Source organism: Leptonotus elevatus, chromosome 17 (assembly GCF_054856555.1).
Source record: "Leptonotus elevatus isolate MCC_2025b chromosome 17, RoL_Lele_1.0, whole genome shotgun sequence".
Taxonomy (NCBI): Eukaryota; Metazoa; Chordata; class Actinopteri; order Syngnathiformes; family Syngnathidae; genus Leptonotus; species Leptonotus elevatus.
In genome coordinates, this window is record NC_141255.1 from 11,654,671 (window position 1) to 11,677,050 (window position 22,380).

At 42.4% G+C, this 22,380-nt stretch overlaps 5 protein-coding genes across 7 annotated transcripts; 2 read left to right on the plus strand and 3 right to left on the minus strand.

Moving 5' to 3' along the window:
- Positions 1 to 1,517: 1,517 nt before the first annotated feature.
- On the plus strand, positions 1,518 to 3,029 carry prl2 (prolactin 2). The gene is made up of 5 exons (XM_086059774.1): positions 1,518 to 1,566; positions 1,641 to 1,819; positions 2,134 to 2,241; positions 2,364 to 2,543; positions 2,666 to 3,029. The coding sequence occupies exons 1-5, from the start codon at positions 1,545 to 1,547 to the stop codon at positions 2,858 to 2,860; spliced, it is 684 nt and encodes a 227-aa protein (XP_085915900.1). The 5' UTR covers positions 1,518 to 1,544; the 3' UTR covers positions 2,861 to 3,029.
- Positions 3,030 to 3,763: 734 nt separating this feature from the next.
- hspa14 (heat shock protein family A (Hsp70) member 14) lies at positions 3,764 to 9,627 on the minus strand. 3 transcript variants are annotated; one of them, XM_086059835.1, is made up of 15 exons: positions 9,485 to 9,627; positions 8,581 to 9,341; positions 8,248 to 8,328; positions 7,532 to 7,614; positions 6,764 to 6,812; positions 6,569 to 6,674; positions 6,407 to 6,497; positions 6,229 to 6,333; positions 5,928 to 6,089; positions 5,681 to 5,836; positions 5,115 to 5,217; positions 4,777 to 4,992; positions 4,200 to 4,364; positions 4,000 to 4,067; positions 3,764 to 3,917 (listed from the first exon to the last, which is right to left on the minus strand). In XM_086059835.1, exons 2-15 carry the CDS (start codon positions 8,635 to 8,637, stop codon positions 3,839 to 3,841), a joined length of 1,521 nt encoding a protein of 506 aa, XP_085915961.1. In that variant the 5' UTR covers positions 8,638 to 9,341; positions 9,485 to 9,627; the 3' UTR covers positions 3,764 to 3,838. The 3 variants fall into 3 exon arrangements, with proteins under 3 accessions (XP_085915961.1, XP_085915962.1, XP_085915963.1); XM_086059836.1 differs by lacking the exon at positions 9,485 to 9,627 and having other exon boundaries at positions 8,581 to 8,765; positions 9,179 to 9,311; XM_086059837.1 differs by lacking the exons at positions 7,532 to 7,614; positions 9,485 to 9,627 and having other exon boundaries at positions 8,581 to 8,651.
- Positions 9,270 to 10,281, plus strand: cdnf (cerebral dopamine neurotrophic factor). The gene is made up of 4 exons (XM_086059839.1): positions 9,270 to 9,349; positions 9,495 to 9,622; positions 9,869 to 10,010; positions 10,081 to 10,281. Exons 1-4 carry the CDS (start codon positions 9,277 to 9,279, stop codon positions 10,251 to 10,253), a joined length of 516 nt encoding a protein of 171 aa, XP_085915965.1. The 5' UTR covers positions 9,270 to 9,276; the 3' UTR covers positions 10,254 to 10,281.
- A 14-nt stretch (positions 10,282 to 10,295) lies between these two features.
- On the minus strand, positions 10,296 to 13,156 carry krr1 (KRR1 small subunit processome component homolog). Its single transcript, XM_086059838.1, has 10 exons — positions 13,067 to 13,156; positions 12,444 to 12,619; positions 12,231 to 12,365; positions 12,019 to 12,144; positions 11,827 to 11,910; positions 11,626 to 11,682; positions 11,224 to 11,394; positions 11,070 to 11,147; positions 10,891 to 10,984; positions 10,296 to 10,659 (listed from the first exon to the last, which is right to left on the minus strand). The coding sequence occupies exons 1-10, from the start codon at positions 13,140 to 13,142 to the stop codon at positions 10,511 to 10,513; spliced, it is 1,146 nt and encodes a 381-aa protein (XP_085915964.1). The 5' UTR covers positions 13,143 to 13,156; the 3' UTR covers positions 10,296 to 10,510.
- Positions 13,157 to 13,659: 503 nt separating this feature from the next.
- On the minus strand, positions 13,660 to 22,370 carry LOC147159894 (uncharacterized). The gene is made up of 19 exons (XM_086060075.1): positions 22,315 to 22,370; positions 22,195 to 22,250; positions 22,052 to 22,109; positions 20,131 to 20,282; positions 19,985 to 20,049; positions 19,817 to 19,910; positions 19,297 to 19,566; positions 18,876 to 19,169; positions 18,543 to 18,794; positions 17,064 to 17,384; positions 16,880 to 16,989; positions 16,532 to 16,751; positions 16,306 to 16,461; positions 15,897 to 16,087; positions 15,603 to 15,754; positions 14,766 to 15,023; positions 14,541 to 14,694; positions 13,902 to 14,040; positions 13,660 to 13,781 (listed from the first exon to the last, which is right to left on the minus strand). Coding segments are annotated over exons 1-19 (3,066 nt in total). The 5' UTR covers positions 22,317 to 22,370.
- Between the last annotated feature and the right edge of the window lie 10 nt (positions 22,371 to 22,380).

The window sequence follows — 22,380 nt, forward strand, 5'->3', positions numbered from 1 at the left end:
AAAAAAACGCTTCTGGCCATGGAGCAGGTCAGTCTGAAGAGGCCACGCAGACAACGTGCCAGTGTAATCCTGTGTTTAGGTGAACGTGCGTGCAGAATCACGTGGCGCCCCCATTCATCACTGCAGCAACCATTGAGGAAACTGTGTCCATCTGCAGGAGGACCCAAAACGACCTGTTTGTTTTACCAAAATAAACATTTTGGATTATTATATCAACTTGAATTATGTTGCTGTGGCCCACCATTTCTCCAATTGTGGATCAAATTCATCTTCTACGTTGATATTCAACTCTCATAATTAATTAATTAATATATCCCTTCCAGAGATGTGACTCAGTGTTTTTGGAATTATCGTGGTCATTATCACTGTTCCTAGGATGATCATGGATTTTCCATAACAAATATACAATTAAAACTAATGGATCCATTTTGGGTCCAACCCCACAGTTTGGGAAACCCTGACCGAGTACGTATGCTGGTGAGTCAGCTGCTTACGACATGAATTCAATACACTATTGCTTGACATTCACCCATCTTCGAACCCAAAGTGACACAATGCTCTCAGTGGCATTGTCAGCTCTCGCAGAAGGTCGCTCGTCGGGTCAGTCTTCTCTTCCTGTTAGTGCCCACAGTGCTTCCTGTGACCTTTTTTGCCATCTGCTTTGCCACATGGCTGACGAGTAAACCCCAACGTTTGAGAATGTTGGAATGACATCCCCTCCTTTTAATGATGTCATTGCTTCCGTAGAGAGCCCCGGGGTTAGTCAGGGTTCGCGCTTGCACCCAGGAAGACAACACATGCACCGGGCCGGGCAGATTTGACATATTTGGAAAGTATACACAGTGTTTCACTTATTCCACATTTTCATATGCTACAGCCTTATTCAAAAATGGAATAGGTTGGTTCATGTTTTTATGTAGCAAAAATATTGTATATACAATATGACATATGTTGTATTTAGTATGATATTCGACTAAATCAAAACATTTTGAAGTATTTAAATTCATTTTCTAAAATTGTTGGTTCGATTTATTTAGCGCGATTAATGACTCTTCGCTCATTTCTGTAAATAGGATAAGGATTTGTCTTATATGTATTTCTCCAAAACTCAATGTCATATATAGATGGAGATATTCATTTTACCTTCTGTCCTGCTCAAGTTTTCATAAGTCTGTGAAATTATTATAGGACCTTGGGAGTCGGGACTGTAATCTTTTTTTTTTTTTTTAACACTGTGAGCTTCCCATATAAAATCCATCCATCTTCTAATTTGGGTTGTGGGTGAGCTCGAGCTTATCAAAAAATATTTAAAAAAAAATAAAAATACCTTGCTACGTCCCCATTTGAGATTGCGTGTGTGATCTCAAGCTATGATTCATGATTCACAGGAGTACTATCGTATGTCAAATGGTTGACCCCCTTTTTTTTTTTAACCTGCCTGCTTCCCCGCCTCCTCGCTCTTGCGGTCACTATTAAAGACGAGAGCCGGAGAGAGACCTTCACACTTTCCACTCGGAGAAAGGAGCTCCTCCTCAGTTTGCAGGATGCCGCGAAACATCACATCAGGTACTTCTATCGCTTTGTTTGCCATCCAACCCCCCCCCCCCCCCCCCATTCATCTCGTCAATTCCGCCTCCTAGTTTGGGTGTTATTGGCCAGTATAACGTTGGGCAGCAGACCGGCCAACGTGGCTGCAGCACCCATCTGTGCCAACGGCCAGGCCAGGTGCCGCGTCGTCTCGCTGGCCAACCTGTTCGACAGGGTCATCCAGCACTCGGCCAGGATGCACGGCCTCTCCAATGACCTTCACTCGGAGTTTGTAAGTTGCATCATCAACCCCCCCCCCCCCCCCCCATCCTTCCTTAGTGTCTAGGAAGTCAAATGTGTATTGTTATATTTGGGCAAAGTGTTACTGAAATTGGTTATCTGAAAGCATTTGTCAAATAATTTACGAGTCTCTGACTGCCTTTTAAAACTCAGGATTGCATTCCGAAAAGCGCAAACTATCGACTCACCCATTTGGATTCAACCTCACGTGCACAGCCACAGTCATCACTGCTTTACTCTGCCACCCGTTGACATTTACATGACATCAGACCTTTTGATATTTTCTCTTGGATGTGCACCGAGCAGGAGCAGTACTTTGTGCCCAGCAGGAATCCCATCGGAAGGGTTAGCCGCAACTGTCACACCTCCGCCCTCCTCACCCCCAACGGCAAGGAGAACGCTCAGAGAATAGCGGTGAATCCACCTTAACGTTACGCCCCGCCTGCTATGACGTGTCGACTGTATTTACTGTAGTAATTCCCCAGAGAACATTCCCTGACCAAACCCATTTCCCCATTGTCATATTGCGAGTGTAGCGCGAGGAGCTAACCGAGGTGATCCTGAAGCTGCTGCTGGCGTGGCGGGACCCCCTGTGGCACTTCCACCAGATCACGGCCCGCCAGCACGACCTGGCCAACTTCAGCTCGGACAAGGCCCTTGAGATGAGCGACATGGTGCACGAGCTGCGCAAAGGCGTGGAGAAAGTGGCCGAGAAGGTACTCCCCGTTGAAAATCAGGCTGTTTACTAGATTTAATATGATACCGACACCGTTTATGTGTTTCTCCGCATTATGTTTGTGTCTGGTATATTGTGTGTGTTTCGCTTCTCTACCTTAAGATGCAGACACTGGGGATGATAAGCAACTCTGTCAGCGCGCTGTCATCCCTGGAGGATCTCCTGCCCTCGGAAAGTGGCGAGTGGCGCCTGATGAAAGACCACGAGCTGCTCTACTGCTTTCGCCGCGACTCGGACAAGATCCAGAACTACCTGAAGATCCTCAAGTGTCGCATCGTACCCGAGCACGGCTGCTAAATGGAATAATAGAGGAAGAATCTTTTGCCCGACATCTGGGAACGCAGAGTCTTTCGTTCCAAACCACACAGATGAAAGTGCTGGTTGTGTAGGAAGCCAAAGACTTTGACGACCTTCAGTCTCCATATGATAAGCACAGACAATAATTGATTTTTGCATATTATGAAGTACTCCTGTTTCAATGCATATTATTACCTATAATAAATATAAAAAGTTGGAACAAACCTTGTGCTCGCCTATTAATCATCCTATAGATGACTGGAATGTATCCCCTAATTGTTTATGTATGGTAAATGTGATTCAACAAACCAATCATGATTGCACGTCTCAGCCAATTTAAGGACAACAGGCCACACCTTCCAATACACCTGCCCCATTTCGTATTTGATGTCATTACATTATTGGCCTTCAAAACGTTTTTCCATTTGCAGGGGGAATTTCTACAGGGGCATACTTTAACATACTACCATGCGCACAACTAAATGACATCATAATTAAGAAGCTGCATATTTTTAAGGAAGGAGGGGGACCCTCAAAACATACCAAATTCATATTTAATAGACCCGCGACCCTTGTGAGGACAAGCGGTACAGAAAATGGATGGATGGATGGATATTTAATAGAATAAAGCCAAGTTCTAGAAGAAAAGTATTTGCAGGGATGTCACAATCCTATCAGAGCTATTGCTTCATTAGGACATTTCCCACTGTCACCCCGTCATATGCAATTTATAAAATAATTTATTGCAAATGAATTTATGGACCCATAAGCTATGACTCACTAACCCCCAAGTTTCAGAGTACAGTATAGTGCAGGTATACTTAAAGTTGTGACATTATCCCGTGCAGAAGAGCACTTAGCAATTGGCAGCCAAACGGGTAAAAAAAAAGAAAAGAAAATAAATTGGATTTGCATGTTTATTGATGGCCGAACATAATGAATTAAAAAAAAAAAAAAGTGTGTGCTTGCAATTTAGTTTCAGGATGCAGCTGCTATGTTGACAATCTCGGACCTCCCGCTGTTCTGCTCAACACAGGCAACATGGAGGGAACCATCCCTGGAACACACACGGACAAACAATGGGAGATGCAGACAAATGAAATTGGTAATCGTGATGATTAAAAAAAAAGAGTCCGCACCTTTTCATGGTGACCACTGTGTCAATGCTGTGGTGCTCCACTTGGGGCTCCAGATCCCGCAAAATAATCTGTAGCCAAAAAAATCTCAGTAAATAACTGGGATGGGTTCCCCGGCCTGAGTCCGGATAAGCGCTAGATAATGGATGGATGGTTGACAGACAAAAGAGGTGAATTTGGGAATCTGCTGGATCTTACTATACCTTGGCGAGCTTCTCTGGCGGCTCAGATTCAAATCTCTGGTAAATCTCCAGGCAGAGAGAGGAGAGTTGGCCTCCTACGCTCAGGGTGTGATTTCGGCGGGCGGGCAGCGGCAGGCCAGACGGAAGGAGTACGGTGAACGCCTCCGTTCCGGATTCATCCACCTCCTGCCACGCAGATTCCAGTTCAAATATTATACTCAAGCATGTGATGACGATTCTATGTCCATGTGATGCCCAAAGAAAACCACTGCAAAGCTTGTTTGGTATGAGGACATTTCCCAGAACAAAAATATTAAGCAAAAGTTTTTAACAACGTCAATGTAATTTGCTTTTTCTATAAATGAAGGTGGTGGTTCATTTAAAAAAAAAAAAAAAAAGGACTATTAGGGTGAGGGACATTTGATACCCTGCATGACTTGGACTTAAAATGCCATTGCAATGCATTGTGCAGATATCCTCAAAGTTTGAATCAAAATTGGGCACATGTTCAATGACAAAAGCTTCAAGTTAATTAGATATAGAGTAATGGCCGAAGAGGAAGTAGTAGTGATATGAACTTGATTTCAAGCGGGTGTACCTTGAGCAGGATGTCTGAGGCAGACGCATCCACTTGGACGGATTCTTCATCAGAGACAAGGTGGTCCCTGCCCACCAGCAAACCTGCCTGCAGTGCCGCGCCCACCGCAATGACCTCATCGGGAGGCGCGGAGCTCAGGAGCTCCACATCGGGGAACATGTCGCGAATCATCTGCTGCAGGCGAGGGACACGGGCCGAGCCGCCACACAAAACCACCTGCCGCAAGTACAAATTGAGCATAAATCTTCCCTTACATTCAAAGTCAACATAAACCCAATTATCAGGTCATCCATGACTGTGCCGTAGTGCGGGGCGTGTCAAAAGGGGGGCGTACGTACCTTGTTGATGTCACGAGTGGAGAGTTTGGTCTCCTCCAGCAGGCATCTGATTGGTTGGATGCTCTTGTTGAAGAGGGCGGAGCAGAGCAGCTCAAATCGAGCTCTGAGAGGACACGGCGGAGTTGTGTTGGTTTGGTTAAAACAAAAAAACAATTCTTAGCTAACCATGTTTCTCCTTCCATATTTGGCATGGGATTTAAACCACTCAAACTTCAAAAGATGAACACAATCTAGGAGGAGTTATAACTTGGAAAGTAAATTGCTCAACATTTTTGGAACCACTTTCCACCCAAAATTGCACACCAAAATCCCAAATTGACCAATTCAAACCATTACAACTTCACTCATCGAGCAGATCACAATTACAAGACACAATTTACATAATGATCTCCCCTTTTCATGTTTCTTGACCAATTCAAAACCTCCAAATTTCAATGCTCTGATTTCCACCACTTTCACAGCATTCATGCACAATACTACAAAAAAAAAATGCATTCTCTCATTTTAAAATAATAGCAGCCCCTTTTTATACATACGCCGGTACCGGCTTAATTTTTCACACTAACCTAGAGACATTGCAGTCAAAGTCGGCGCCGTCGTGCAGGGAGTCCACAAAGCAATTGGCTGATCCCAGTGTAGACAGGGAGTGCTTGGCCATGTCCGCTCCATTCATCAACTTGAGCATTGCGCGCGCATTGCTGGTCACATCATGTTTAAAGGTGCTGCGCCACACACAACCAAAAGGGCGGAGTTAAACAATGAGTTGTCCGCATAAAGAGTGGACTATACTATTGTGAGGGATTAGTGGGGTACCGTTTGAACTCGGTGGCGAGATGCTGGGCCAAGGCCTGCGTGAAGCTTTCTCCACCAATGCTGTGATCGGTGTGAGTATTCAGGACGCGAAACATTCCTCCGTTCACCTGCAGCACCGTCACGCTCAGCGACGTACCACCCAGTTTGTATACCACAACATGGCTGCCGACACAAGAGACAGCGCGTGTAAATACAGCAAGTCGTCAACATCTAGCACGAAATGGCTGGCCTCTAAGATGATAAAATACGTCCTGCTTTTTATATTCTTGTGGACATGACGCAAAGAAAAATGAAGTGGCACCTCTTTGGAGCAGAACAATCCTGTCCAATGTTGTACGCTAAAAGAGCAGCAGCGGGTTCGTGGATCAATCTGAGGACGTTGAACCCCGCGGCTTCAGCTGCCTCCCTGCATGACGCAATCCTCCCGTTAGCACAGCAACAACACTACCTGTGAAAAACGAGGCAGGGATGTGACCAACCTCAGTGCTTGCTTCTGAGGGGGTCCAAACTCAAACGGGACGGTAATGACGGCATCAGTCACATCAGAGCCGAGAGCTGACTGAGCCGTTTCTGTGAAGAAAGGGGAAAAAGAAAATACACGTCAGCTCACCACTTGATTTGCATGTATGAATGCGTGTTACCTTTCATCTTCTGAAATATGAGTTTGGCGACATCCTCCGGAGCAAAATACTTGGGTTGTTCTCCTGCTGTAATCTCGTAATACGGCTTCCCAGATCGGTCGACAACCTGCGTAGTGCGTACAACATGGTTGACATTTTAGGCCAACGATACCATTAATGTAAAAAAAATTAAAAAATTAAAAAAATAAAACTCACCTGACACTTGGTCTGTGACTTATGCGCTTGCGTCTCTGCGTCATCAAATCTGGTCATTGACAAACACCATCATACAATACAGTGTTCAGTAGACAGTAAAAAGATTACTCTAGTGCACATTTACAGAGGAGTATTAGAACCACACTGAAAAATGGTACGTTGTGATTTTACAAAAACAAAGTTGAATATTTTCCAGACAAAATGATTATTTCAGATACCAGTAGGTCATTTGGTAAATGCCTTCTTCCTTTTTTTTTTTTAATCTATATTATTGGTCAGTCCACATGTGTGGGTTTTATTTTGACAAATCATTGACTGATTTAAAGTGCTGGCAATGGCTAGCTCTTTTTGATACGGCAATGCTAATGGTTGTTATTGGGGTCTCCTGAAAAGCAATGATTGTGGAAGTACAAGTCTCTTAATATGATGCTTTATTTATTGTAAAATTACTTGAATCTTGATTACTGAAATATATGATATGATTGTTATAAACATATTGAACATACATATTATATTGGGGGGGAAACACAGAACATTTTTGTAACATCGGGCTCTTTACATTTAAGAAATTGAAAAAAATTATATGATCTGACATGAACATTATCACTAAAATATCGAGCAACATTCTAGCATGAAAAGTAACCATGAAAATATAATTTTCTAACTTCTGATTTTTTCTTTTCATTATGACCTATATAGTCCTTCGTAAAACCTTTGCCCTTATTTGCTCTTGAACAATCAAAACCGCCCAAGAAAATGTGGCATTACCTTCTGCCCAGCACTTGCTTGACTTTGTCAAGCGTGTTGGTGGCATTGCGGACCCTTCCTTGCTTTGCTGCAATCCCCACAAGCTGCAGAGGACAAACATTTTGGCCTTTCATGGATCTTATTGAGACACCATTGTAAGTCTAGGATTAGAGTTTCTTTTTCAGGATGATTTAAGTCCTTGGAACACTAACAACAGTGCTGCAAACATTTCCAATTTAGCAACTTTTTCGCCCCCTCGTCAGACTATTGAGTCAAAAAAGCGAGTTGCAGTGGAATCCTTCTCACATTCTTTTTTTGTGCAACACGAGAAGGACAAGCAGTGATTTAGTGACTTGCTGCAAACTTTTGACCCGAGGTACGTGCACTCCACTGCAAAGGTTTAGCCGAGGTCACTTTGCCTCACCTGTACAACTCTATATGAGAAAAGGGTAGGAAAGAGCTGGCAAAAGGATAAGCTGAACAATGCAGTTTGACAGTCCAGTTGTTTAACAATAAAATGTTAATTTATTAAGGATTGTGTTTACTTGTCTTGATAAGAGATACATTATTCTCAGACAAAGTACTCATTTTCATATAACTGTTGAGAACTTGAGACACTAATATTGCTATAATTTCTGTGGAAATAAAGAAATCGCTCAGGCCTATACGAAAAGTGGAGGTGTTGCGAATAAAAACCAACAACAATTAATAGCATATTGAACAATTTTGAGGTGTACCTGTTCATTCTCTCTGTAGGCGACCACAGCCGGAGTCACCCTGTCTCCTGCATCGTTGGCGATGACGTCAGCTCGACCGTCCTACACAGACGTAATGACATCATATTCTAAGAAGGAAAAAAGCTCAAACATACGTAGTGTACAACTAAGAAATATGGCATCTTTCGTTTTCCTTTCGCTGGCAGTAATACAGCATCCAAGTTAACATGTTAGCATTTGACCAAAATAAACGCCATTTCTGTCCAAATATAAAATGTAATAACTACTACGGCTGCTGACTTAAGCGAGTAATGCAACGATAACGTGAAAATAACATTACGGGCAAGAACTCACCTTAAAAACCGCCACACACGCGCATGTGTAACCGAAGTGTACGCCGATAGCGGCCATGCTGAAGTTGTAACCGGCGTCACGTGGGCTCGACGAGGTAGGCAAACGGTATCCGGCCGGGTCAAGATTTTCAGAGTAAAAGCATTAAGATGTGCCTGGCTACAAAAACTCGAGCAAACCTCCACATTCTAAAAACAAAACATGCATGTTAGGTTCATTGGAGAATGGAGACAATAGGCCTAAATTATCCGTGCGAATTTGTCTAACCTAAAGCAGATGTGCCTGTGATTGTCTGGCAAATGGTTTCCCTTTTAGACAAGATTGGCCTCATAATTCAGTTCAACAAAGTTACTCGGCACAAATATTCCACCAGACGGCGCCAAAGCATTATTTTTTATATTAGACATGGCTTTGGACTGACTTAACACACACACAAACACACGCACACACTGAAAATGTGACCTTTTTTTAAGCAAACAATGCTGCATGGGTTTCTAATAAAATCAAATGGAAAATGGATCAAGAAAAAATAATAAAATAAAGCAAAATGTATCCTTTAGACAAATATCCTGTATTATACAGTGAATGTGTAATACATTACTTGTGTGAAGATAACGACACAGGTCCATGTGTCTCCGGGCTAAAGGCAGCAACATTTGGTTTGGTCCGTGCTGCTATTAATAACAGCAACACCAAGCCATGTCGCCACTTCTCCTCTGCACCATGCTGCTTTTAAACAGTGTGTCCTGTTCCAAGGCAGGAAACTGTGAAGGTAAGAAAGCAAGTGGCTGTGATTTAGAAATCTTTATTTTATGTACCAGATATCAAACAGCCATTAAGGGTGGAGTGCATGTGAGGCTGAAGGACCAACCATGAACGAATAAGCATGTTTAATGACAATTAATACCGGTCCGCAGTGTGCGTGGGGTTTCTCCACAGACTATATGCAAGTGTGACGTCGACCCACAAAGAGCTGACCCCTGCTCTGGTGGAGAAAGAACTCTTCCAGACTTGCTCAGCCGCTCAGGGAAAGGAGGCGAGGCTGGTGAGAGCACTCGCACAGAAGAGCTTACAATAGAAAAACATATATTTAAATCCTATTAAGTGCCCTAGCACATACAGCAAACATGAGTGTACAGTGTATATTAGATGTATATTTGATATAGTTTAAAGCAATTCCTAGTGTTCTTTAATTCAGCATTCACTTTCCAATTATTTCTAGAATGTTTCATACATATACACAGATTTTATCAACTCAATTTGAGGGATAATGGCCTGTATGTGGTGTTAGTGTTACTACCTGGGTGCAAGCAAAGACGCAGCTACCCGCGTCACAGCATCTGTGAGTCAGCCCCTGGCCTCGCACGTTCCCGTGGAGAAGATATGCCAGCGCCTCAGCAGCAGGGACATGCAGATATGTGAACTCAAACATGGTAGCGCGCAGTAATGTGCACGTGTTCATCCATTGGGAGTATGCTCTTGAATGTTGATTCTCTACCAAAGAGCCCGAGATGAGGGACCTGAGCAGCGAAGGCCTGAAAAAGATGCGAGTGCTGGAGCTGAGGAACATATTGGCCTCGTGGGGAGAGGAGTGCCGAGGGTGTCTGGAGAAACACGAGTTTGTCAGCCTCATCCTTGAGAAGGCCGCACTTCAGAATCATAACGCAGAACTGTGAATTACTCATGTCTGAAAAGCAATACTAAAAAAAAAAGAAAAAAATGCTTTATTCTTTATTCAATAAAAGTCACAGAAATAAATCGATCTAAATGATAAATACTGACCAGAGAAAATCTGTACAACAGAGAATTTAAAGGGTCAGATTGAAAAGCGGTAAGTTCATCACAAAACTGGGGTGGAACATTTCACTTTCTCTTTTGAGTCCAACAAATACCACATCACATGGGTTACATGACACAGTTCTTGGTGTGTTGCTCAGCTTTTGCTCTTATTTCTCTTCTTTTTATTTGTGGTGCTGGTGACGGGAGGAGCTGGGTTGACTGGTGGAGCTCCCAGCTTCTTGGTTTTGGCCTTTTTCACTTTGTCCTTAATAGCGTCGATGTCCAGCTTGCTTTCCACGTGTGCTGAGACGGAAGATATGAACATATTAGAAGCGTGTTGTGAGCCAATACGCCCCGTATACTCGTGGTTCAGGATTGATCAATTTGCGGATGCATTTCATTGTTGATGATTGTGTGGATGTGAGAAGCATGTGGCATGATTGGCATCTACATCCAATTACAATCCATTTTAAGAGTCTTTTTTTTTTTTTTGCAGAGCAGTTAAATACATGACTGTAAGACACGAGAGTTTACCTTTAGTCTTCTTTATTACGGGTTTCTCCTTAGGAGGAATAAAAGCTTTGTTTCTCTGCTCCTGTTTTTTGGTCAGCGCCTGGGCTTGTTTCACCTAAAAAAAAAAAAAAGGGAATAAAAATGACCACATTTATCAGATCATGATCTCACGTGACTAAAACGTCATTCAGTGCACTTGCCTTTATCTCTGCCATCTTTGCCCTCTTTTTCACACTTTCTCGCAGGAAGAATTCGCCTGTTGCCAATTCCTTGTCAACCTTTAAGCAGAATAACAATTTTCAACGCTGATTACATGTAAATGACAAAACTCAAATCATTTGCGAGCGTGCTGACCTGGCTGTCTGGCTGTGGTGGCGGGAAGGGAGTGTACTCTTTCTTCACAGTCTTCTTCTTGGGCTCTTTGCGCTTCGTCAAGTTTTTGTGTCGGAACTTGGGCAGGAAGCGCTCCCAATTCTGCACGCGGAGTTCCGGGTCTTTGGACAGTTCACGCTTGATCATCAGCGTCTGGAGATTCCAGCACAATGACAACATTTTTAAAAGTCATTCCAAACTTTGCAATGGGACACATCAGGTAGCATCGTCTTTCGTGCCCTCAGCCCTGGGTTGAGCCAACCCTGGCAGTCAAACCCAGAGACAGTGATGTCTGTCAGAAGGGTCAGAACAAGGATGAAAACCATCTTCATCAGGAACGCGACAAGGGAGGGAATCAAGGGGAAACTAAATGAGCCGTCGTACCTTGATGTTGTAGATGGGGTGGATGTTTTTCATCGTGTCCATGACAACTTTGCGCACCTAAACATGATCACACGTAACATAATCTTATGAACCTACAGTATCTGATCACCTTTGTGCTATTTCTTGCCTATACAATAATAAAAATACAATCAAGAATCCTGTAGATCTGTGGTAATCAGGAAGGGAACGCAAAGTGCTTACCTCCTTTAGGCCATTGAAGGGACCCAAGGCTGACACAGTGTTGCCCTGAACCATCACATAGCAGTTGGTCAGCAGCTCTAAAGCCTGGACAATACAGCAGCACAATTTAATTGAGAGGTGGGCAATCTAATTAATTGGTCTGAAACGTACTTTGCATATTTTGAAGTGCTTATTACATAGGCAGGGACTCGCCTTTAAGGTGGAACCTTTTGGGCCAAGAAGACGCTGTCTTCGTTTAACAAATCGCTCTCTGTTTCTCACCAAGGTCCCTATTTTGATTATGTCACACGCCACGTCGTCCTGTAATATCCGTACAGCCTGGCGGTGAAAAACAAATAAATGCATGTAAGGAAGAGAATTACAGATCCCAATTCTGCTCGCTATCTAGATGCAAGGATAATCACCTGCTCAAATGGAACGCTCCTGGCAAGCAGCTTGATGAGATCCCTGGCTCTGATGATAGCATATGGGTCAAATGTTTTCTTTGTGGTGCAGACAGTCATGCTTCCCTCAATCAGATCCAGGGATGCTTTTATATGCTGAAAAGAAACAGACCAATAATCTCAGGTTTGGGACTAATTTGCTCCTGAGAAATCACAATTTTGTGGCATACGCACCATTTCTCCCAACGCTTTCCCCACCAGCGGCCAGCAATCTTTAAGATAGGCCTCTCGGTATTTTGGGAAGAGGGTGGCAAAGCTGCTCTCCTCTAACATTCCGCGGGGGTTGTCATCTTTGGTGAAGGGTTCCTCTTTCCAGCCATCGGGAACGGTCAGCAGCTCAGTTTCATCGTCTACATGACAGAAATTTAATTTATTTGATTAATTAATATAAATGCATTAGATGGTTTGATATACGAAATACATGGGGAGCCAAATGTAGGTAGTTAGTTTGTGTCCAACTTCACACTGTTGTAGATAAAGTGTCTTGGGCACGATTTTAATTGGGGTGCTTATAGATATGACAGTAAAAGGCAAAGTATTCATTAAGGAACAAGTACACCAAAAGGACATCTGTAGAACTCGATTAAAAGGCCAACTAGGACGAAGTACACAGTAGCAGCTAAATGTGTCAAACGAGGCAGCATGTTGGTAAGTGTTAGCTTAAGTGCTATTTCTTGCACGCCGACAAGCAGCAAGATTAGCACGTTTAGCAGTGATTCAAACTCTTTTTACTAGCTGTGTTACTCGGTCTACCGGAACTATATATGGCAGACTAGTAGACTACACGTGTAACTTACCTGGCTTTCTATCGTTTTTTGACTTTTTCTCAGATTGCGCTTCACTCACGCCATCCACAGAATTCACAGACGCCATCTTTGAATGGAGGCGGAAGTGACGCGTCGCCTTCCTTCGGGGTTTTGACGTTGCATTCGACAGTGAGAAATTGGACTTTCCATAATTTATAACAATTCTCAATCACATTAGTCATATGAAATGAGGCGTATCACGGCGTAATTTGTACCAAGTTATTTGATGAAGTGGATTCAATGCTTTTAAGATATTCCTTATTTTAAGGAAACTATTAAAGGGTTTGCTTGGGAAAAGGTCCGATTTCCAACTCTCATCGAATGCAGCATTACCTCAAGCGTGTTTAGGCTGGCGTGCTTACACCATCAGGCAAATAAATATGCACATATGCTGAAATATCAATTCGATGAGAATATCAATACAAATTCCTTGTCATGTATTATGGCCCTAATTTAAATATTCCAAAAAGAAAAGGCCCACTTGGCCATTTAAAGAGGGGGAAAGGCAGAGCAGGAATCCATACAGCCAAACAGTTCTATTAACATGAAAGAAAACACAGACAAAGGAGACAATTTGAGCCACTTTATTTCTTTTGCCTAGTGTGAAGAGCCATAACAGTTTTGGTTGCACTCACTGACATTACTGCTAATCCCAAAATGCCCACTAACCCCACCATAATGGAGATCATCGTCAAACTGTCATTCCCTGCAAAAGAAAAGAACAAAGTTCATATTCCATTAATTAATTCAATATTATACATTGTCAAAACATGAGTATAAGAATAGACAAGCTTGTCACAATCTTATAAAAGTTTGCGTAACTCACAGGAAGACCGTTTGACTCGCGACGCATCCCGACTAACAACGAGAGGCCCGGCAGACACCACAGCTGCTCGTTTTGAGTTTGGATTTACGTCCATCATGCTGGTGGCCGCTCTCTTGGCGCGTTGAGGGTCTGTGCAGTTCTACGTGTTTAGAGGAATATGGGATTATTGTGAGACGTTAATTAGTGTAAAGAGCAAGAACTCCTAGGCCTTAGAACAAAATCGTTTAAACAATGCCATAGAATTAAGCCAAGCTTTTGTCTAAAAGGAGCTAGTTCTTAAAAGTCTAGAGCAAGTAGCTTCAGGACACAATGCAAGTAAACCTAAGGCAGCACTACACCCCAAGATAATGTCCATGAAAATGTTCTTCGCGTTCACCTAATCGCATTTATGCTTATGATTCTAGTGTTTTTTTTTATATTAGCTAAAGACAGAAGAAACAAAGCTGAGATATTCATTCTTATAGGCCATTAGCACCTTTGGCTAAGTGGAACATCTTTATACTTCTGAAGAGACAGTTGATATGCTACATTATTTGTTTTGATCTTAAAACTAATAGCCAACTGGCAAATCTGCAAACGTCTCGCATGTTCGTGGAGGGACACACACCTACAACAACTACTGTGACCAAGTAGCATTACCTTTGTGCAGTTTTCTTTCAGTCCACATATGCCGGCCAAGCAGTGAAAATAAAGGGGCAGTTCTTCGGGCATGTGGAACATCTGCAAGGCGAATCTGCTTTTCTGAGCCACGCCGTTCACAGACAGCCACCGGAATGTGTAGTCGATAGGGCAACTAAGGGGAACAGATAATTGAAGTGATTGGACACGTCCCATAACCTGGGACTAAAAGTGGAGTTTCCTCACCCGTTCTCAAGGAAAATGCCCTGAACTTCATTTTGTGGGTCACGGGTCTCTGTGGCCCAGCAGGACTCCACGTGCAGCAGGACGTTGGAGGGAAAAGAGGCGTTGGCATCTAGGGCAACCTGGAAGTACAGCGTGTCCTCTGGGTCCATGCGGGCAAATTCACGGTAACTGCTGCTAAACGACTTGTCGCTGAACAGGTCCATGGTCATGCCGAGCTGCACGGAGGTGTTGAACTCCACCAGGGAGTAGGTATTGAACCTGCAGCACAAACAGTTAAGAGTGTGTGCTGGTCATCAAACTTCAAGATACTGTCCTTAAATATTATTCATCTAAAATGTATTGCATAAGTTAAATAGAAATTGTAACTAAAATGATTTTAAAGCAAGCGATTCTTAAAAGATTAATTTCACATTTATTTTACTACTAGAAAATAGTGGTCCCTTATCATTCTTGGCCATTGATAATAAATAATAGGCAATGATATTTGACCAGTGCTTGCCACACACCACATCGGTGACTTGGTGGTGCTTCCTCCATGAGTGAAAATATCTGTATGAGTGCATGTGCTATTCATTTACAGTCTAGATGCAGATGGGGGACCATCTTTTTTGATTTGTTACTTATTGCCTTTTTTTCTTGTTTGTAGAGCTGTTACTTCGTAGCATGCACTGGTTGTCATGACAACAACCCCCCCCCCCCCACCCCACCCCACCCCAACATCATCTTTATGTAGCCCATTTGTTTCTTAAACATGAGCATTTAAGTGAATTTGTTACTTAAATATTAGCCCTTCAAGTGACGTGGAGACCGAGCGCTTCAATGTCAAACACGACCCACCATTTCAAATCAACGCTGACATGGGCGTTGCGGATATAATGCAGAGGGTAGACGCACTTCCAGATCACTTTCAGATCCCTCCGGCTGATGGTTTCTTCCTTGGTCAAGGAGACAGCGAGTGTGTTGTGGAACTCAATGTGGGTTTTGTTCACCTGGCAGAACACAAAGTCACTTTAACACAAGGCGTTTTGGAGACAGAAGTGGCACATTTGGGATCATTCAAATGTAACGTAGCCTCCTTATGTCTCTCCGTCTGACTTTGGACTATTTCAAACCCAAAAGAAGTCCACTCACCCGCCTCTTTGTCCCACATTGCGAGCCATGCCGAGGAGTGCGGAAGTGGAACAACATTTCGCTTTGCTCCACTCCGCAGGTGGCGTTGTTCAGCACGACCTCCACCTTCCCGCCAATGTACGCGGTCAGGTAGGGTTTCGCCACGCCACCGGTCATCTCGTTCTCCAGACACTGACTGAAAATGCCTTTCTCTGTCGAGACAAGTGTGATTTTTATAGGTCAGCAGCAGACAAATGACTGGGCTTCAGACAGTTCCCGTCTTTTTTTCTTTTTAAAGGTCATATTTAAATTTGTGGCTTATGCCACATCGGGAGGCATGTTTGACTTTTTTTTTTTCTTCCCCCTATTGCAATCGCACTCACCAAGCCATACTTGCATTCCACATAGTTAAAAAAGGACTCCCCATTACCGTTGCAGAGCGGGTGGGAGGGCACCGGTGGCTGAAGCACAGCGCTCACGTCATAGTAGCCCGAATTGCACGCACAATGGAATGAGCCCAGAGTGTTGACGCACTGAGAGTTCTGTGGACACAACGTGTGGGTGGACGCCGCACAAAGATCTGGACCTGAAAGAACAAACAAGTCCATCAAATGCAAGCCAATTAACTGATTTGAAGCAATTCTGCCTTCTCCTACCATCCCAGTGAAGAACTCGACCTCGAACAGAGACATTAGCATTGTCCCGGGACTTAATGTAATCCATGTGAAACATAACCGGCAGGGGCATGTTGTCGTCTTTGTGGGACGCGTCGAAAAGCATCAACTGAACCAGTGTTTTGTTCATCTCAGATGCAGGTTCCATACTCGTGACCTCCGCACGGATTGGAGGACGGACCTTGCTCAACATCTTGAGAAGCTGCAGGACACAAAATGAACACCCAAATTGGTATAGGACATTTCTTTCCGTTTCATTCAACAAATACTGTGTATTGCTTCAAAATGGCTCGGTGCATGTTAAATATGCAGGAAGCTGTGACGCCTTACTAGATTTTGGACACTCTCCACCATTACAGTTGTTGCCTCAGACATTTCATCATCCACATCATCAGGCAGAGGTCCTGGCACGACCATTCTGAGCACATGGATTTCTTCAGCTACAGCATAAAAGAGAAATGCACCCATCAGTCGTTACACAAATGTGACATGGGCTACCATTTGGGATTCAGACCTTGGTCTTCATCGATGTAGTCGAGCGCTACGCCCCTCACAAGGAAGCCATAGGTTGAATTGTCTACTGTGAAGCACAACACTGTAGGTTCCGACTCCCACCCGCCGTCGCACTGCTCCCACAGCTCGAGGACGTAGGTTTTCCCAGCGTCCAGTCCCCGCAGACGCAGCTCGGTCGCGGTCAAATTGTCCGTCTGGAGGGCACTGCCATTCTCCAGGGACAGTTTGTATAAAAATGACAGGGATGAAATGGAGGTGCCAGGAATCCACAAAGCTACCGAGCCATTTGTGCGGTATCGCAGCTCAAACACACCACGGGCGCCTAGAAATGCAGACAATGCAACACTGAGATGATCACTTAAAAAAAAAAAAGAAAAAAAAAAGACAATGTTTCTGTAGTTACAAATGAAGTCAATCCTGTAATCTCCACCTGTAGGTGCATTGTGGAGTTTGCCCCCTTTTTTTACTGCTACCTCTGGCCTAAAGCGCAACTGCGGCCTCTGTGTCAAGCTTGTGCATTGGCATCACTCCACCCCTCCCCCCAGGTGTTCGCCATGAACACTCCATACTGAAGAGAAGATACAAGCTGATTAAAAAAAGAAAAAAAACAAGTCAGGGCTCTTTTACTCAACTGGGCATTGGTAGAGAACGCGTGACGTAGAAACATCTTCAACATTTAAAATCGCTCACCGCCAAACGTTATCCAAGAAGAGAGCCTCGACAGTGATTTCAAGCATTTTCACCCATCTTTCAAGACAAACTGAATATTGTGTGCTCTGACGACGTAAAACATAGTGGATACCATGAGTCTACCTTATGCAATCACCATTTGAAAATAGGTAATTTGAGTGACACCAAGCTATAATGGAAAAAAGAAGGATAAAACGAGCTTTTTGTGAAAAGATACACTTTCTGCACAACAGTGACTTTGACACTAATATTTTTTGTTTAATGACGCTCTGAATTAGACGCTTTGATCATTCACGTAATTCTGGAAAACTTATTTCCCCAACAACCGCCACGTTTTCATGCAATTTGATCCACGGGAGCCCATTGAAAAAGGATACAATGCTGCTAATTGCTGGCTATAGTTAGTTGGTGTTTCTTTAAAAAAAATAAAAATAAATTCAACTCATTCATGAAACCAGAGCTGCACAAGACATTGCGCCGCCCAATGACAAAAACAAAACATAGTCGACGTCAATTAACGTTATTGGCGGTACTCGTTGGGATTTCTGTTAACGTTAAATTAATGTTCTTGGCAGGAAAAGGGTTAACATTGTTATATCGTTTCTCATTAGATGTGACTACTGTATAATTAAAGTTCCCTGCATGTCATTGGCAGGACAAGATTTAAACTCTACATTGTACCTTAAAAAAAAAAAAAAGCACATCACCCTTGACAATGATCATTTTACACCAAGGCTCACAAATGTATTGGCTTTTTTTTTTTTGCAGCTTTCTACACAATATAAAGTACCTGTGTGTACTTGAAGTGTCTTGGTACTCATCAGCACGTCGTCGCCACACATTGCATCCACTCTGGCTTGGTAAAGTTGGCACGGCAGCAGCCCTTCAACCTTGTAGTCCGTAGCATATGTAATGCCTTGCAACGTGTCATCACGGTAGACGTTGAACCTCAAGACGGGTGGCACGCTGCTCGCCACCCAGCTCAGCGTGTAGTTGTCGGGGCCGAATGACGTCTGACGCAAGGCCTCGATGCGAGAGTGAGCTAATTTGACGGGAGTGGGTTCAAGTTAGGTGTCATTTTCCCTCTTTAGCGTTTAAACTGTGACAAAAATGCTGCGCGTACCAGTATTTCCATCAATCTGGATCATTTCACTGTAGTAGAACTCTATCCCTTTTCGGCAAACCGTCTGTAGGCCAAATTGAACCCTGCTGCAGGGCTGCAGGCCAGACAAGGTAAAAACAAAGTCGCCCCCCTCAATCCAGGTTGGCGCCTCCTCCACGACGTGGTCAGTCCCGTTGAGATAGAAGGACGTGAGGAGGAAGAAGGATAACCCGAGGTTCTCTGGCAAGTCCCAGGTCAAAGATACGCTGCTGCCGTTCCACGAACTGACTTGAAAGTTTCGGGGATTGTCTGGCTCTGATGGGAAAGATGACAAAACATTTTGCAGTACTTTTTTGGTTTTGAAGTCAAGCTTAAGAATGAGTTTCAGTTTGATTGGTGGAAAGGCGTTCTTTTCCGACTACGCTTTGTTCCAAGGGCATACCGGTTGAAGTCGAGATGCAGGTGACAAGGTAATAATCCTCGGAGTCCACGCACACCACATAGAATGTACAGGAGCTCAGGGAAGTGATGTCATAGTGACTGTCAGTGAATGGATTCCTGCTCAGCATTTTAAATGAGTCCTGGTCATGCTGGTACACGGTCACAGTGCGGTTGGTGCCAACAGGAGCTGGTTGGCCCACCGCCGTCCACGACAACCGCAATGCGGCGGGAAACCGGGCCTCCACCTTGGTAGGATGTCGCCTCGAGTGGCCTAGTTTGAAGACAGTCAAACATCAAACCAATGTTTGCTAACTAGATTATGTTGGAAAACTCAACAAACTTAATGAAACTGGTGTCCTGTCCTGGCATTTAAAAAAAAAAAAAAAAAAAAAGACATTGAGATTTTTGTTGGTTTACTTGGCTAAATTTAACCGGGACATAAATAAATAAAGAAAAGAAAAAAAAGTCTACTAATGTTGAATGGTTGCATTTAAAGCACACAAAGCCATGCTTGTTCTTACCAAGAGCGAGAAAGAAGTTATCATCTTGAAAGAAGAACAGTGTGCCATTTTCACAAGGGCTCACATCAGTGGAAGGCACGTTTTCCAGGACCTCCTACAAACAGGGGTGATAAGGTTCTGAAAACAGCTTCATTTTTTTTTTTTTTATTGTTTAAAATTTTCCAGCACCTGTGCAGTAACATATTTAACATCGCTGAGTCCTTGATGGCCACTGACTTTGACTTGCTTGGTACCTTAAAAACACCGATGTTTGAGAACATGCTCCTTTTAGATAAATGCCATTAAAATAAAATAAAGCATCATTGTGTGCTTACCTGGGGAAATTGTTATTGTCCACGATTTAAGATCACCTGCATACTCGAGGGTCACATTGTTTTCTACAGACGGAGGTATAGTCAAGGACACCAATTTGGCTCTTGCAGGTATGCTTTTTAAAGCTGTGCCATTTAGCCACAGGTTGCCAAAGCTGAGAACAAACAATAAGTCTTGATAAGCCACTGAGCTAAGTTGGGCCATTTTTTTTCTTTTCAAATACTTATTATTATTTTTTTAATGGACAGATGGGCAACAGGTAGTTAGTTTTTATGTAAATCTGTTCATTTTGATAAAATAACTAATTCCGCTGTTGTACAGGTAATTGTATTTAGAATTTGTAATTTTACAATGATTAAAAAAAAGAAAACATTAAATGCATATCTAAAATAGTTAGTTAGTAATCATTACTTTTAATAAAATAAATTATCTGGCTAATAAAATATAACTGAAAGTACAGCACATCAATTCTTAATATTCAAAGACATCCAGCAGAATTGTTTTAACTTTTTAAATTTCCACTAACTACATTAACCAAGTCAATAAAATAAATTTACCATGCATTAGTTGAAAAAAAAAAGATGAACCAAATATTTAACGTTCCATTCAAAAATGTTAATTTTTTTTTATTTTGTCAATTCAACATTTATTAATTTAATTTAAAAAAAAATTAAAACTTAGTTTATGTAAAAGTTTCACAAATGATGTACTGTGAATGCATAACAATTAGAGATGCACAATAATGCTATTTTCAACCGATACCGACAAACCAATAAGTTAGAAAGCAGATAACCGATAAGACGATTAATTGTTTGCAAAATTAACTTTAATAGAAATGTACTTTGGAGTCCTACTATACAGCAAGTCAAACATGTACAAATACATTGAAACATTGTGTAAAGCACCATGAAGCTGAATTTGATTGATATCTCTGCTTCAAAGACAACCATTAACTTGTGTTTGCCAAAACTAAAAAGTCAAGTTTTAAAAATGCAACAAAAAACTGCGAGGGTAACATTTTGAGGAGACACAGTAAAGAAAGCCCACACCGGCGACTGCCATGTCGCCATGATGCATCTTCTGTGAACACGAGGTCGTGTGCATTCTGACGTCACAAATATGCGGCACTACCATAGGCGAGGGGAGGGGAGGGGTTGAGGAGTTGGGCACAACTTGAGCCAAAACCACAACAGATGGACCAACTTGGCATTACTATTATTATTGGCGGATTTATTTATCATCTTGTTTATCTGTTTGCCGTCAAATTGGTCAATAATTGCCGATAATTATCGGCCACCAATATAATCGTGCATCCCTAATTACAATTTAATGAAATAAAACACATTTTAATTCAACAATTTTAGAAGGGGGAAAAATTGCTTATTTAATGCCGCAAATGCTACAGGCCACTATTTTCCCCACATCTGAGCCAGACACAGCAATTCGGCCATTACCGTAAAGGATGCAATTTTCTATAGTTTGAATATCATAGGCCAGTAATGGCCAAAGGTACGAGAAACACTAGTGCTATGCAGTCTCCCTCTACTGGTATACAAGAATAATGATAATTCGTATGTACAGTTTAGTTGTATTTTACTTTTTAGTGTATTTAAAATTGAAGAGCTTTTTGTAAATTTTAATTACGTAGATTTTTAAAAAGGTAAATTTTTGATACGATTTAGGCCGTTTTTATTTTCCTGTAAGTGCTTTAATGCTCAGGCTGTTATGCCTAACATTACATTACAGCGCTAAGTGCTTTATTTAAAATTAAGTGCAAAAAAAATTGAGAACCGCTTCAATTTTGAGTTAATCTACAGCACTGAAAGCAGACCAGGCAATTAGCAAGCAAACTATGTAAATAAATACAATTAAAGTTCTTGATAGTATGAAGTCAGGGAGCAGAGAATAAACAAAAACATTTACATTTCCTCCTTATTAAGGTCGATCCAACAAATAGAGAAAGAAACGTCACCAGTGTGTCCTGTTGAAGAGAAGAAAAACAAACAAACAAAAAACATAGTTTTGCCTATATATTAAAAGAAATTCGCAAGCGGCGCCAATCTCACCTAATGATATCCTTTGAGTTAACAGTGTGAAAAGGACTGGAAACCAAAAGGAATTCCTGGAGATAAATCAATTTGAGTCAAAGAGAGAAACATTTCCATTGTTGATTCGTGTTTTCTTACATTTTTCTTCGTAATTCCAGCAAGGAAAAGGCGTTTTCGTTCGGTAAAAAGTAGGCTTTGCTGGAC

Coding starts and splice junctions, on each gene's coding strand:
- prl2 (XM_086059774.1), top strand. CDS start 1,545: ATGCCGCGAAACATCACATCAG. Junction 1,820..2,133: donor ATGACCTTCACTCGGAGTTT/GTAAGTTGCATC, acceptor TGCACCGAGCAG/GAGCAGTACTTTGTGCCCAG. Junction 2,544..2,665: donor TGGAGAAAGTGGCCGAGAAG/GTACTCCCCGTT, acceptor CTCTACCTTAAG/ATGCAGACACTGGGGATGAT.
- hspa14 (XM_086059835.1), bottom strand. CDS start 8,637: ATGGCCGCTATCGGCGTACACTTCGGTTACACATGCGCGTGTGTGGCG. Junction 8,329..8,580: donor CGTGTGTGGCGGTTTTTAAG/GTGAGTTCTTGC, acceptor ACGTCTGTGTAG/GACGGTCGAGCTGACGTCAT. Junction 7,615..8,247: donor CCTACAGAGAGAATGAACAG/GTACACCTCAAA, acceptor TGTCCTCTGCAG/CTTGTGGGGATTGCAGCAAA.
- cdnf (XM_086059839.1), top strand. CDS start 9,277: ATGTCGCCACTTCTCCTCTGCACCATGCTGCTTTTAAACAGTGTGTCC. Junction 9,623..9,868: donor AGGGAAAGGAGGCGAGGCTG/GTGAGAGCACTC, acceptor ATGTGGTGTTAG/TGTTACTACCTGGGTGCAAG. Junction 10,011..10,080: donor GATATGTGAACTCAAACATG/GTAGCGCGCAGT, acceptor TCTCTACCAAAG/AGCCCGAGATGAGGGACCTG.
- krr1 (XM_086059838.1), bottom strand. CDS start 13,142: ATGGCGTCTGTGAATTCTGTGGATGGCGTGAGTGAAGCGCAATCTGAG. Junction 12,620..13,066: donor AAAAAACGATAGAAAGCCAG/GTAAGTTACACG, acceptor TCTGTCATGTAG/ACGATGAAACTGAGCTGCTG. Junction 12,366..12,443: donor GGAAAGCGTTGGGAGAAATG/GTGCGTATGCCA, acceptor GTTTCTTTTCAG/CATATAAAAGCATCCCTGGA.
- LOC147159894 (XM_086060075.1), bottom strand. Junction 22,110..22,194: donor AACTCAAAGGATATCATTAG/GTGAGATTGGCG, acceptor TCTCTTCAACAG/GACACACTGGTGACGTTTCT. Junction 14,041..14,540: donor TGAAAGAAAACTGCACAAAG/GTAATGCTACTT, acceptor CTAAACACGTAG/AACTGCACAGACCCTCAACG.